This window comes from Cherax quadricarinatus, chromosome 43, assembly GCF_038502225.1.
Source record: "Cherax quadricarinatus isolate ZL_2023a chromosome 43, ASM3850222v1, whole genome shotgun sequence".
NCBI classification, from domain to species: Eukaryota; Metazoa; Arthropoda; class Malacostraca; order Decapoda; family Parastacidae; genus Cherax; species Cherax quadricarinatus.
Genome location: NC_091334.1, coordinates 11,093,163 through 11,109,520, shown reverse-complemented (window position 1 = coordinate 11,109,520; position 16,358 = coordinate 11,093,163). Strand labels below are relative to the sequence as shown.

Below are 16,358 nucleotides of genomic sequence, written 5' to 3'. Positions count from 1 at the left end.
CTCCTCCTAACTTCCAAACTACGAATTCTCTGCATTATATTCACACCACACATTGCCCTCAGACATGACATCTCCACTGCCTCCAGCCTTCTCCTCGCTGCAACATTCATCACCCACGCTTCACACCCATATAAGAGCGTTGGTAAAACTATACTCTCATACATTCCCCTCTTTGCCTCCAAGGACAAAGTTCTTTGTCTCCACAGACTCCTAAGTGCACCACTCACTCTTTTTCCCTCATCAATTCTATGATTCACCTCATCTTTCATAGACCCATCCGCTGACACGTCCACTCCCAAATATCTGAATACGTTCACCTCCTCCATACTCTCTCCCTCCAATCTGATATTCAATCTTTCATCACCTAATCTTTTTGTTATCCTCATAACCTTACTCTTTCCTGTATTCACCTTTAATTTTCTTCTTTTGCACACCCTACCAAATTCATCCACCAATCTCTGCAACTTCTCTTCAGAATCTCCCAAGAGCACAGTGTCATCAGCAAAGAGCAGCTGTGACAACTCCCACTTTGTGTGTGATTCTTTATCTTTTAACTCCACGCCTCTTGCCAAGACCCTCGCATTTACTTCTCTTACAACCCCATCTATAAATATATTAAACAACCACGGTGACATCACACATCCTTGTCTAAGGCCTACTTTTACTGGGAAAAAATTTCCCTCTTTCCTACATACTCTAACTTGAGCCTCACTATCCTCGTAAAAACTCTTCACTGCTTTCAGTAACCTACCTCCTACACCATACACTTGCAACATCTGCCACATTGCCCCCCTATCCACCCTGTCATACGCCTTTTCCAAATCCATAAATGCCACAAAGACCTCTTTAGCCTTATCTAAATACTGTTCACTTATATGTTTCACTGTAAACACCTGGTCCACACACCCCCTACCTTTCCTAAAGCCTCCTTGTTCATCTGCTATCCTATTCTCCGTCTTACTCTTAATTCTTTCAATTATAACTCTACCATACACTTTACCAGGTACACTCAACAGACTTATCCCCCTATAATTTTTGCACTCTCTTTTATCCCCTTTGCCTTTATACAAAGGAACTATGCATGCTCTCTGCCAATCCCTAGGTACCTTACCCTCTTCCATACATTTATTAAATAATTGCACCAACCACTCCAAAACTATATCCCCACCTGCTTTTAACATTTCTATCTTTATCCCATCAATCCCGGCTGCCTTACCCCCTTTCATTTTACCTACTGCCTCACGAACTTCCCCCACACTCACAACTGGCTCTTCCTCACTCCTACAAGATGTTATTCCTCCTTGCCCTATACACGAAATCACAGCTTCCCTATCTTCATCAACATTTAACAATTCCTCAAAATATTCCTTCCATCTTCCCAATACCTCTAACTCTCCATTTAATAACTCTCCTCTCCTATTTTTAACTGACAAATCCATTTGTTCTCTAGGCTTTCTTAACTTGTTAATCTCACTCCAAAACTTTTTCTTATTTTCAACAAAATTTGTTGATAACATCTCACCCACTCTCTCATTTGCTCTCTTTTTACATTGCTTCACCACTCTCTTAACTTCTCTCTTTTTCTCCATATACTCTTCCCTCCTTGCATCACTTCTACTTTGTAAAAACTTCTCATATGCTAACTTTTTCTCCCTTACTACTCTCTTTACATCATCATTCCACCAATCGCTCCTCTTCCCTCCTGCACCCACTTTCCTGTAACCACAAACTTCTGCTGAACACTCTAACACTACATTTTTAAACCTACCCCATACCTCTTCGACCCCATTGCCTATGCTCTCATTAGCCCATCTATCCTCCAATAGCTGTTTATATCTTACCCTAACTGCCTCCTCTTTTAGTTTATAAACCTTCACCTCTCTCTTCCCTGATGCTTCTATTCTCCTTGTATCCCATCTACCTTTTACTCTCAGTGTAGCTACAACTAGAAAGTGATCTGATATATCTGTGGCCCCTCTATAAACATGTACATCCTGAAGTCTACTCAACAGTCTTTTATCTACCAATACATAATCCAACAAACTACTGTCATTTCGCCCTACATCATATCGTGTATACTTATTTATCCTCTTTTTCTTAAAATATGTTTTACCTATAACTAAACCCCTTTCTATACAAAGTTCAATCAAAGGGCTCCCATTATCATTTACACCTGGCACCCCAAACTTACCTACCACACCCTCTCTAAAAGTTTCTCCTACTTTAGCATTCAAGTCCCCTACCACAATTACTCTCTCACTTGGTTCAAAGGCTCCTATACATTCACTTAACATCTCCCAAAATCTCTCTCTCTCCTCTGCATTCCTCTCTTCTCCAGGTGCATACACGCTTATTATGACCCACTTCTCGCATCCAACCTTTACTTTAATCCACATAATTCTTGAATTTACACATTCATATTCTCTTTTCTCCTTCCATAACTGATCATTTAACATTACTGCTACCCCTTCCTTTGCTCTAACTCTCTCATATACTCCAGATTTAATCCCATTTATTTCCCCCCACTGAAACTCTCCTACCCCCTTCAGCTTTGTTTCGCTTAGGGCCAGGACATCCAACTTCTTTTCATTCATAACATCAGCAATCATCTGTTTCTTGTCATCCGCACTACATCCACGCACATTTAAGCAACCCAGTTTTATAAAGTTTTTCTTCTTCTCTTTTTTAGTAATTGTATACAGGAGAAGGGGTTACTAGCCCATTGCTCCCGGCATTTTAGTCGCCTCATACGACACGCATGGCTTACGGAGGAAAGATTCTTTTCCACTTCCCCATGGACAATAGAAGAAATAAAAAAGAACAAGAGCTATTTAGAAAAAGGAGAAAAAACCTAGATGTATGTATATATATATATATGCATGTGCGTGTCTGTGAAGTGTGACCAAAGTGTAAGTAGGAGTAGCAAGATATCCCTGTTATCTTAGCGTGTTTATGAGACAGAAAAAGAAACCAGCAATCCTACCATCATGCAAAACAGTTACAGGTTTTTGTTTCACAGTCATCTGGCAGGACGGTAGTACTTCCCTGGGTGGTTGCTGTCTACCAACATATACACATTACACATATACACATTATATTGTTTAAGTCGCTGGTTTGGTAAAAAGACACTTGATTCAGAGCAAACCTTTATTATGGAAAAGTCCTTGATGAATATGGAGTTCCCGACTCATGAAACTCCACATTCATCAAATAACTACAAAAAACTATTGTGTCTTAAATAACCAATGAAGACAGAGTCTGGAGACAGAAGTCATCCACACTCATTAAAAGCCATGGGTATAGCTCTGTTTCAAAGGTGACACCAAGGAAATCACAAAAAACTATAGAGCAATAGTACTGATGCCCCACATAATCAAAATTTTTTGAAAGTGTTTTAACCCTTAAACTGTCCAAACGTAGATCTACGTTTGCTCGTGTAGCACTCTGAACATAGATCTACGTTTGATTTTACATGCTTTCTTATGTAAAAAAAAAAAAGTAGATGTATGTTCGGAGCGCTACACGAGCAAACATAGCTCTACAATTTAAAGGATTAAGAAGCAAGACTGCTAATTAGCCACATGGGATCACAATACGTAATTGCACAACCCAGGGCAACATGGATTTAGAACAGGTCGTCTCTCCTGCCTCTCACCATCACTAGGCCATTACAACACAGTCTTGGATGCAAGAGAAGATAAACATAATGTAGAAACAGTAAACACACACATTACAAAAGCCTTCTAGTAGTGTAATCATATTGTAGTGTAAACATAATGGGAAAGTAGACAGATGGATTTTTTATTTTCTAACAAATCAGATGCCAGTAGTAAGACTCAACAAGGTGGGGTAAGTATTGTACCTGAAGGTAGAATACTCACTATAATTCTCTTTCTTATTCTCACTTTCAACATACACAGAGACATGAGACACAACACTGTATCATTCTTTGCAGACGATATAAGAATTTGTATGAGAATGGCACCCACTGAGGACACAGCAAAATTCAAAGATAATATTAACCAGGTCTTCAGTGAGCTACAGAAAACAAATAATATTCAGTGAGGACAAAATTCAGTTACTGTACTCAACTATGGACAAACTAAAAAATTAAAAACTGGAACAGAATATAAAACAAACTCAAACCATTCAATAAAGCAGAAGAGGAATGTGAGGGAATCAGGAGTGATAATGTCAGATCTTATGCTCAAGAAACAACAGTGCTGCTTTCACAACTCCAAGGGAATTATAGGTTGTATAACTAGAACCCTTAAACAAGAGATTCCAAGCCAATGATGATACTCTTTCAGTCACTTGTGCTCTCTCAGACTGCAACATTGTTGTATATGAGCATTCCCTTTCAGGACAGGCCAAACTGTAGAACTGGAGAATGTACAGAAAGCCTCTACTACCCATATGAATTCAATCAAGCACTCAAATTATTAGAAATGCCTAAAGTCCTTTGAACTGAAATCCCTGGAATGTAGGAGAGAAAAATATGTACATGTAACATCATGATTCACATCTGGAAAATTCTGAAGGGAATGATCTCAAATCTGCACACTAAAATTACTTCTTACAAGAGCAAGATACTTAGCAAATAATGCAAATACTTCCAATGAAAAGCCGCAATGCAATGAGTAAACTAAGAGAACTCAATAAGTGTAAAGGGACCAAGATTTTTCAGAAACTCTCTTCATACACATATGGAAAATTACCAGCAGTCCGGCAGTTATTTTCAAAAGGGAATTGTGTAAGGTCTTCAATTCAGTTACTGATCAAACCTCATGAACAGCCTGGCTGATCAAGTCATTAACCAGGAGAGCTGGTCTGGGACTCAGAAGCAAGGCCATCTTCAGGCAACCTTCTGGTACTACACATATAGTTTGCATACATTTACACACATCTTCTTTCAACAAACCGGCTGTATCCCACTGAGGCAGGATGGCCCAAAAAAGAAAAACAGAAGATTCTCTTTTTAGCTTTAGTAGTATATACAGGAGAAAGGGTTACTAGCCCCTTGCTCCTGGCATTTTAGTCGCCTCTTACGATGTGCATGGCTTACAGAGGAAGAATTCTGTTCTGGTTCCCCATGGAGATAAGAGGAAATAAACAAGAACTAGTAAGAAAATAGAAGAAAACCCAGAGGGGTGTGTATATATATACTTGTACATGCATGTGCAGTGTGACTCAAGTGTAAGTAGAAGTAGCAAGACATACCTGAAATCTTACATGTTTATTAGACAGAAAAAAGACACAAGCAATTCCACCATCATGCTAACACAAATATACACTGCACTCGAGAAAAAAAAGAAGTCCCATTGGGGATCTTCATTGATTTACGTAAAGCTTTTGACACAGTTGACCATGATTTGCTGCACATAAAATTATCACACTATGGTATAAGAGGGAACTCCCTCAACTACCTAAAGTCATACCTTAGCAACAGAAGCCAATATGTGTACACAAATGGAGCAAACTCTTCCACATAGCCAATTACAGTTGGTGTCCAACAGGGAAGTGTCCTTGGCCTTCTTCTCTTTCTCATTTACATAAACGACCTACCAAATGCATCACAACTAGTCAAACCCACACTATTTGCAGATGACATTACATACATCTTCTCTCACCCAAGCCCAGTCATACTAGCCAATACTGTAAATACCGAATTACAGAAAATATCTACCTGGATAATGATTAACAAACTTACTCTCAATATTGACAAAACCTACTACATTCAGTTTGGGAACAGAACTACGGATGTTCCTCTTAACATAATGATAAACGGATCACCTATCACAAAGATCACAGAGGGAAAATTCTCAGGAATCCACCTTGATAACACTCAATTTCAAACATGTGTACAACAAATTTCCAAGAAAATCTCCAAAACCGTAGGCATACTATCGAAGATACGGTACTATGTTCCACAGTCAGCCCTCCTGGCCCTATATCACTCACTCATTTACCCCTATCTCACTATGGAATTTGTGCACAGGGCTCAACAACAATAAATCATCTCAGACCATTAATTGCCCAACAAAAGGCTGCAGTCAAAATGATAACAAATTCCCACTCCAGGCAGCATACTCCACCAACAGTCAAAACTTTAAACTTACTCACCGTACAAAACATCCATACTTATTATTGTGCCTACTACATACATAGAACACTAAACTTGGATATAAACCCTCCCCACAAACTTCTCCTTACCAACCTCAACAAAACACATGATGATAACACAAGGCACATATCACTCTTTGATGTTCCCCGTGCCCATCTCACACTATGTAAAAACTCAATTAGCATAAAAGGCCCAAAAATCTGGAATTCATTACCTGTGAATATAAAAGAAATACTGTCTCTTTATCAATTCAAGACTCTTCTTAAAAACCACTTACTCAACCACAACTAAATAAATACTGAGTAACTGAATCTTATAAATGTATAACCTGTGACCCTATCAAACTATGTATTTTTTTTTAATTACATTACCTAATAGAATACTCCATTCTCTTGAATGTACAGTAACTCATCTAATGACCATATGACCTGTTTCTGCACTACAAATCATTGATTTTACTCGATCTGATTTGATTATATTATACATTGTTATGTTACAAATTTGTACAACTGTAATGCTTCTTATTTGAAATACTCATTTGTACTTCATGTAGTAATTTGTTTACTGTAATTTTTACCACTGAATATATCATTACTTAGTTAATCTTAAGTTAATTTTAAGCTGCCCATAATGTTCTGCATACAAGGGGCTTTGGCATGTGCACCCAATCACTATATTTCTTTGTACAACTATGTATCATGTCCAAATAAATAAATAAATGAATAAATAAATAAATCAAGAAAAACAACTACAGGCTTCTGTTTTACACTCATCTGGCAGGACGGTAGTACCTCCCTGGGCAGCTGCTGTCTACCAACCTACTACCTAGATGCGCACACATATGCTGTATTTATAACACGTCAGCCATTTCTTACTATGGCACTGTAACCCAAAGGAAAAATCCATTCATTATCACAAAAAATAACTTCCAATGTTGATCCACTGCACTGCAACATCCCAGCCCACCTGGCCTTCAAGGTACACTGCACTTTTTACCTCCAAAACTTGTCTTCGCTCACTTCCATCTCTAAATCCATTCATATACATACAGTACATCAGTTTCCAAATGCCACTTGCCTCTGCTCACTACCATCTCTAAATCCATTTATATATGTTGTGCCAAATAGGTAAAACTGGTCAATTAGCAAGAACTCATTTAAAATTAAGTCCTTTTTAAAATTTTCTCTTATATGTTTAAAGATATATTTTTTCATTTATGTTAATGTAAAAATTAATAATTTTGTACCAAAAGAACCTTAGAAAACTCACCTAACCTTATTATAACAAGTGCAACTAAATTTAGCCTAATCCAACTAAATATATTTTAGATAAGTTTACAATAATTTAATAATTAACAAACACAATGAAATATTTCTTTTTCATTGGGTCCTGAATGATTTTGCGAAATTGTTGCATACATAACTTTTCACTTGCCTTATTCGGCAAGAAGAGCACTGCTAGTATTTAAACCTAAATTGCAAGTTTTACCTATTCAGCACGACGTATATATATCCATTACATCACTTTCCAAATGCCACTTGCCTTTGCTCACTTCCATCTAACATCCTTGCTTGTGTGTACACTATAGTACCAAATAGTATATAAACCATTTACATTCTCATACCTCGGTTTGGTGACTGCCTTTGCTCTGTGTTCAGCATCAGTGGGTGCTTTAGGATCGATCTGAATCATCTTCTCATACATGTCCTAGGTGAAATGAAAAATTTATGTTACAGCTAATACAATATACAGTCTGTATACTATATATTAAAAATAACACTGTAGTATGAAAGCAAAATAACAAAAAGTAATTTTCCACATCACACCTTAACAAGATTAAAATTTCCTTGCCTTTCTTAATTTTGGTTTTTCTCTTGCCTTCGCCAACTCATCTTCCAGATATGTTCGAACTCCCATTTTAATGTCCATAACGCAGGGAAGAGTATAATTACTTAACAAGTCTTCAAGCTGGAGGTATTTCTCTCCATCTGTTCCTTCCACCTGGCAAGAGGAAGGAATATGTGGTTAATTTACTCCCCAGAGGAATACACATTCTTTACCAGTTCTAATAACTTTTTGCAGACTAGCTCAAAGACTGAAACCACTGTATCATGGTATACACAAATACAGTTACACAGACTGTCATACATAGCAGTACATATATGTATAGAGAACCTAGAATTACCCAAAAAGAGTCAGACAAAGTGACTTATTTTCATTGTGGTCCTTTACTGTACTGTACTCATCATACTGTACTACTTTTTAGAAAGTTCATATCAAAAGTATATTGTATCTATGGAAAACAAAAAAATTATAGATGTCAGTACCTGACCAGCCGGGCTGTGGCTCGTACGTTGGATTGCGTGCAGCCAGCAGTAACAGCCTGGTTGATCAGGCTCTGATCCACCAGGAGGCCTGGTCACAGACCGGGCCGCGGGGGTGTTGACCCCCAGAACTCTCTCCAGGTAAACTCAGTATAAATTTTTTTCAAGTTTTGAAAAAGATTTTTGACAAAAATTTGCAAAAAAAAAAATTCTCAACTCTTAGCAATGTTTCATTTAGATACTTATTAAAACTTTATGATACTCAATACGTAATTTGGGAATAGTGGCAAATAGAACACGAAGAGTAATAGTAAACAGAGTAAAGTCCCAGGCAGCCACTGTTTTTGAAAGCTCTGTTCCACAAGGCACAGTACTCGCTCCCATTCTATTCCTCATTTCGGACACAGACAGAGATGTAAGCCATAGCTCTATGTCTTCCTTTGCGGATGACACCTAGACTGCCATGGTGGTGACTTCCATCGAAGACACCAAAAGACTCCAAGCGGACATTAACCAAATCTTCAAATGGTTCACTCAAAACAATATGAAGTTCAACGAAGAGAAATTTCAACTACTTGGATATGGAAAACGTGAGGAAATTAAGAATGTATCAGGGTATATGACAAATTCTAACCATACAATAGAGCGAAAAAGAAATGTGAAGGACCTGGGAGTGATAATGTCAGAGGATCTTGCCTTCCAAGACCACAACAAAATATGTACCTCATCTGCTAGGAAAATGACAGGATGGATAATGAGAACCTTCAAAACTAGGGATGCCAAGCCCATGATGATCCTCTTCAAAGCATTTGTTCTATCTAGGATGGAATACTGCTGTACACTAACAGTCCCTTCAAGGCTGGAGACATTGCAGACCTGGACAGTGTACAAAGAATTTTCACGGCACACATAAGTACGATAAGGCACCTAAATTACTGGGAATGGTTGAAGGTCCTTGATCTGTATTCCCTGGACTGCAGGCGAGAGAGATACATGATAATACACAGTCAGAAGGTCCTGGAGGGATTGGTACCAACCCTGCTAACGAAAAATCACTCCCTATGAAAGCAAAAACTTGGGCAGGAGATCCAACATTCCCCCGATGAAAAGCAGGGGCGCCACGAGTACACTGAGAGACAACACAATAAGTGTCCGGGGCCCAAGACTGTTCAGCTGCCTCCCAGCATACATAAGGGGGATTACCAATAGACCCCTGGCTGTCTTCAAGAAGGCACTGGACAAGCACCTAAAGTCAGCACCTGACCAACAGGGCTGTGGTTCATACGTCAGTTTGAGTGCAGCCAGCAGTAACAGCCTAGTTGATCAGACCCTGATCCACCATGAGACCTGGTCTCAGACCGAGCCGCAGGGGCACTGACCCCCAAAACCCTCTCCAGGTAAACTGAATTTCAAGGGAAAAACTTTGGTATGCAGTAAAACCCCAGTATCAGCAGATTCAGTATCCACAGTTTCAATTATCCATGGCTTACTGTGGCCCAAAAATAACCTTTAATTTTGCTTAATAATGGCCACAAAGCACAAAAATAGCAATGATGGCTGTTCTTCAAAACAGAAAAATAGCAATGATGGCTGTTCTTCAAAGCTTAAGAGAAGCCATGAAGTGCTTCCCATAAGTTAAAAAGTGATAATTCTAAATTTTTTGAGTGTAATTTATCAATTAAACTTTATCCTAAGTATGTATTTATTTATTTATTTTATGTCTTTGCAAACAGTACATTGAGATTTTGTATTTACAATAGTGGGTTGCAATGCAAAGAGAGCCTCTATTATGCCTAGGCATTATGGGCCAACTTAACAGTATATGGCTAAAGCTCCCGCTCACATGGCGAGGGTCTGAGTTCAATTTCCAGTGAGGGTAGAAACATTGGGCATGTTTCTTTACACCAGTTGTCTATGTTCCCCATCAGTAAAATGGGTACCTGGGTGTTAGTCGACTGGTGTGGGTCGTATCCTGAGACAAAACTGACCTAATTTCCCCAAAATGATCTGCATAACAAGCAGCTTTCTATATACAGTGGCACCTCAAAAATCGAACGTATCACATATTGAACGTTTCGAAAATAGGACCATTTTCTCGGACAAACTGTGTCCCTATTATCGAACGTGCCCCTATTTTTGGACCGCCGGGTACAGGACCTGTCTGCTGCCCGCTCTGTCCGCGTCCCCGCGCAGGCACCGTGAGCAGTCTAGCTTTGTTTATGCTTGAGTGAACACTAACCTGCGCTCTCATTCACGCATTTTACGATTATTTCATTGTATTTAGTGCTTGTGGGACTGTGAAATAAGCTGCCATGGGCCCAAAGAAACTTGCTAGTGGTACCCCTGTGGTAAAGAAAGTGAGAAACACCATAGATGTGAAGAAGGAAATAATACAGAAGTATGAGAGTGGTGTGAGACATGTTGAGCTTGCCAGGATGTATGGGAAAAACAAGTCAACCATCAGTTCTATCCTGTCAAAGAAAGAACAAATCAAGGAAGCTGATGTTGCGAAAGGTGTTAATATAGGGAGTGGATGAGGTGCCTTCTTCAAAGATTAAGGAGATTTGTGCCAAGTGGAATGATGTCCAAATGTTTATGCAGAAGTACCACCCTGAGCAAGCTGAAACAAGCCATCTTTGAAACAAGTTCAGTGACAGAACCATGTCCCATTTTAGGGAAATGTTAAAGAGGCGTCAGAAACAGAGGACTGTGGACAGTTATTTTGTGAGACAGGGGTCCAGTGACTCTCAAGCTGGTCCTAGTGGCATTAAAAGACAGAGAAGGGAAGTAACCCCAGAGAGGGCTTTACCTGGAGTCCTCATGGAGGGGGATTCTCCTTCCAAACACTAACCCCAACTCCCTCTCTCCTCCTCCCTATCTTCCAGATGCCATCACCAATCTTCAATAAAGGTAAGTAAAAATGTTATTTTATATGTATTACTATACATAATTAAAAACTACAGTATTTGTTGTATGTAAAACTGTAATTAATCTCTATAAAATGTATTTTTTGTGTGAATATTTTTGGGTTTCTGGAATGGATTAATTGTATTTCCATTATTTCTTATGGGAAATACTGCTTCGAATTTCAGACTTTTCGAATTTAGAACTAGCTCCTGGAACGGATTAAGTTCGATTTTTGAGGTTCCACTGTAGTAGTATGTCACTGATGTCAGCTAGGCCTGTATACCTTGTACATATATGTACCTGTAGAAATAAAGATATTATTATTATTATTATTATTATTATTATCCATGGTTTCAGGTATCCATGGTAGGTCTTGGATTGTATACCCCGCAGATACGGGGAGACTACTGTATAAGGATGCATCATCTACTGCATATATATTGTATCACATTTAACAAACTGGTTACTTTTTTTACTAAAAACACTAACTCTTGAGCAACACAATAAACGAGGGCAAAGTATGGTCAGTCCCTACTAAATGGTCAACTGATTATCATAATTTGGTTGTGACAAGGGCTATATTAATGAGTAAATTTGCTTAATGCAGAAAAAAGCATTGCTGAAATCATACTATACTAGAAGGTTAGCAAAGCATCTGATTTACTGGTTTAATGGAAATAAGTCACGTTGACTTTTTTGGGTTATCCTAGGTAATTTACATGTGTTACTATTATGCAATAATCATGAACAAGTGATATGAGATGCAAAACAACTCCCCCATTGGTTGTTTTGCATGTTACTATGTATGATAATTGTAATTATGTGGATCTGTATCTAAATAAATTTACAATCTCTTTCACATGCAACCTCATATGTTTGTCTTACCCATTTTTTAAACTACTTAAATAATCAAGAAGTGTAAATCTAGGTGCACTGAAAAGTACTACAGTACCTATCAGGACCCCAATGGAAATAAGTCACTTGTCTGACATTTCTGGGTTATTGTAGGTTCTCTACACATATGCTGCTATGTATGAGAATCTATGTAACTGTATGCTGTTATGTATGATAATCTACGTAACTGCATTTGTGTATACCTAAATAAACTTACTTAATTTTTTAGATCATTAAGTAATTTTTTTTATAAGCAAATTGAGATGCAGGAACTTACCACTCCTGTATAACGTGGAACATAAGGTCGTAAAATATCTGCTGAGATGGCTTCCAACGCTTTTTCTTCTACAGGACATAACTTCTTTAATATGGTTCCTTGCTTGTATCCAGCTCGGAAATTTCCTGCAAGTAGTGCAAATGTTTAAAGTAAAATACACGAGGCCATGACCTAACAACAAAAGGTACATAATCCATGTTCCTATCAACTTTCATAATAAAGTAATGGTATATTCAATGATTCATCAACAATAACTGACTACAGTGGACCCTCAACCAACGATGGCATCGTCTAACGTTAAATCCGACTAGCGATACATTTTAACGCAAAAATTTTGCCTCGACTAGCGCTAAAAAACTCGACCAACATGATTCGTTCCGTCTGAGACATGTCCACTTGTGGCCAGTGTTTACAAGCCAGCCAGCCACCACGGTCCCATCCAAACATACAATCGGAACATTTCATATTATCACAGCGTTTTTAGTGATTGCACCTGCAAAATAAGTCACCATGGGCCCCAAGAAAGCTTCTAGTGCCAACCCTACAGCAAAAAGGGTAAGAATTACTATGAATATGAAGAAAGAGATCATTGCTAAGTATGAAAGTGGAGTGTGTGTCTCCAAGCTGGCCAGGTTGTACACAAAACCCCAATCAACCATCGCTACTATTGTGGCCAAGAAAACGGCAATCAAGGAAGCTGTTCTTGCCAAAGGTGCAACTATGTTTTCGAAACTGAGATCGCAAGTGATAGATGTTGAGAGACTGTTATTGGTGTGGATAAACGAAAAACAGATAGCAGGAGATAGCATCTCTCAAGCGATCATATGTGAAAAGGCTAGGAAGTTGCATGAGGATTTAATTAGAAAAATGCCTGCAACTAGTGGTGATGTGAGTGAATTTAAGGCCAGCAAAGGTTGGTTTGAGAGATTTAAGAATCATAGTGGCATACATAGTGTGATAAGGCATGGTGAGGCTGCCAGTTTGGACCAAAAAGCGGCTGAAAAATATGTGCAGGAATTCAAGGAGTACAGAGACAGTGAAGAATTGAAACCTGAACAAGTGTTTAATTGTGAGACTGACAATGTTGTGAAACACTTTAGGAATGTCATAAAGGAATGGGAGGTACAGGCCTCTATGGACAGATATGTTGTGCGACAGAGGTCCAGTGACTCTCAAGCTGGTCCTAGTGGCATTAAAAGAAGAAGGGAAGTAACCCCGGAAAAGGACTTGACACCTCAAGTCCTAATGGAAGGGGATTCCCCTTCTAAACACTAACACCATCCATAGTCTCCCCTCCTCCCATCCCATCAATCATCACCAGATCTTCAATAAAGGTAAGTGTCATGTAATTGTACATGTCTTCTTCAGTTTGTGTGTATTAAAATTAATATTTCATGTGGTAAATTTTTTTTTTTTCAATACTATTGGGTGTCTTGCACGGATTAATTTGATTTTCATTATTTCTTATGGGGAAAATTAACTCGACTAATGATAATTTCGATTAACGATGAGCTCTCAGGAACGGATTAATATCGTTGGTCGAGGGTCCACTGTACTGTACATAGTGATTACTCAAAGAATCAAGAGTAGTTTCTGAAAAACACTAACAACAGACAGGACATTATACAAAGCATATTTCATTGTATATAAGCTTTCCATTTTGTTTTGCTTTTCTAATACGATAACAAAGGTTTACTTGTTTGCCAGAATCAAATCATGCAAAATCAAATCAAATCAAAATGTTTATTTCCTTGTAAAGCTTACAATGTGCGGTTTACATGTTATAAAATATTAATTACAAAGAAGGCCACTAGCATGCCTAGGCATTTTGGGCAGACTAATACTAATTCTTACTATATATACTTATATAGGTTATGGAGCAGTACATTTGAACACACATTATTCAAATTCAAATTCAAATGTTTATTTCTCTGTATAGATTACAAAGTGTGGTTTACATATTATAAGATAATTATAAAATAAAGAACTTATTACAAAAAAGGCCACTAGTATGATTAGGCATTTCGGGCAGCCTAATAATATTTCTTACGCTATATTGACACAGGTTATGAATCATACTGATATTAAAGTAAGGTAGCTAAATTTACAAAAGTGAAGTAGTTCAACTAGTTCAATTAGTTCATCAATTAATGGGAATGGTCTCATCTTGGCATGATACAGTTTCTATTAAAGCTCCTATAATGGAGTGTCTTAGACAACCTTCAAATTCAAATTCGAAGTTTATTCTCTATAAGGATTACAATGCTGAGTTTACAGAATTTGGTTATTGTGTGGTTTACATGTAGTAAAATAATAATTACAGAGTGTACCACTAGAACACCTAGCATGGCTAGGCATTTCGGGCATTCATGACTAGCTTAAGAATCACGTAGCAAAAACTAATTCTGAATTTTATATTGACATTCATTAATGTAAATTAGGGGAAGTCACAGATATCAAATAAGCGTATTTGTGTTTTGTTTTGGATACGTGCAAGCTAAGGTAGTTTTCCTGTGGTTAGCTACTGGCGGGGAGTGTTAGGGAGATGAGGTGTTTTTTAATGGTGCTTTTCAAAATGGTGGTCGAGTCGGCAGTTCTAGAGTTTTCAGGCAGCGTTTTCCTGATTTTAGGCCCTTTTACGTAAAATGAATTTTTGTATAGTTTTAGCCAGACACGAGGACAAAACAATATGGGTACATACCTAATTCAGTACATATATAGTAATTAGATTTATAATAGTGAGGTAGTACAAATCATATATTACAAATGACAAATTTAGTAATGGGATTGGATTTATCTTGGCATGATACACTCGAAGTGTCTCTTAGGCAAACTTGGGACTAACTTAAGATTTAATAGGCAATAGCTATATTAGGAATTTTATGTTTACTGTTATTTGGGTGGGTGTAAGTGTAAATTAGGGGGGATTACAGATAACGAGAGTAAGACTATATTGTTTTGGATGTGTTCATGATACAAAAAAGAAAATAAGGTGGTTTTCATTTGGTTGGCTGATGATGGGGTGTGTTTGGGAGATAAGAGGGAGAAAAGAGTACTGGATCACCTCTATTTGGTTAATCGAATTGTGGTTCCCAGTCAATTTTATTAAAGTTAAAATCCCATAAAATTATTCCATTTTAGTACGATCATGTAAGAAAATGAAATTAAATATAATGGAGTAAAAGACAAGGATTTATTGGATCCTCCTGGAACACTACTCTGTGGTGTACCTTTTTATTATATACATAGAAAACCTGCCATCACATCTATACTGTGATCTTTTATTTTTATCAGGTGGACTAGGGTAAGGCTTTGGTCACATGACCCAAAGTTCAAATGATTATTATTATAATCAAGGGGGAAGCGCTAAACCCGGAGGATTATACAGCGCCTAGGGGGGGGGGGATGTGGAAGGCATTCAGGCTTAATTCGGGGAACTGGCGCACAGATCCAATTCCCTAAATCAAGAGCCCCTCACCAACATCAAGGAACCTTCCTTGAGGGGAAAGTTCAAATGAGCGTGTCATTATGTCCAGCACCAGCGACAGGAGGTTTATTATTTCTTCTGCCCATAAAATGTCACATACGATGTAAAGACGATTAAGAAGGTCAGAATTTGGCAAAAAAAAAAAGCATGTGACCTAATGAGAGAACTGTGTGGCACTACTAAAAGAAATAACTAGTCGTGGGAGGGGAGGTTTAATAAAAGGAAGGTAGACAGTATCAGAAGGATATGGTGCAACACTCAAGTCATTGTCTTAGTGAACAATAGTGCTTAATAAAGGTAACAAAGTGACTATTTTGAAGGCTGTCTACATTTGTGAGACTATGA

At 38.0% G+C, this 16,358-nt stretch overlaps 1 protein-coding gene across 2 annotated transcripts in view; it reads right to left on the bottom strand.

Annotated features, from left to right (window-relative positions):
• The window catches only part of LOC128694255 (uncharacterized), a 591,702-nt gene that overhangs the window by 16,665 nt on the left and 558,679 nt on the right, over nt 1-16,358 (bottom strand). For both annotated transcript variants that reach the window (XM_070093572.1, XM_070093573.1), the window contains 3 exons: nt 12,527-12,651; nt 7,976-8,125; nt 7,749-7,831 (listed from right to left, as the gene is read on the bottom strand). In XM_070093572.1, coding sequence (XP_069949673.1) covers nt 7,749-7,831; nt 7,976-8,125; nt 12,527-12,651 — 358 coding nt within the window. The remainder of the gene's footprint in view (nt 1-7,748; nt 7,832-7,975; nt 8,126-12,526; nt 12,652-16,358) is intronic.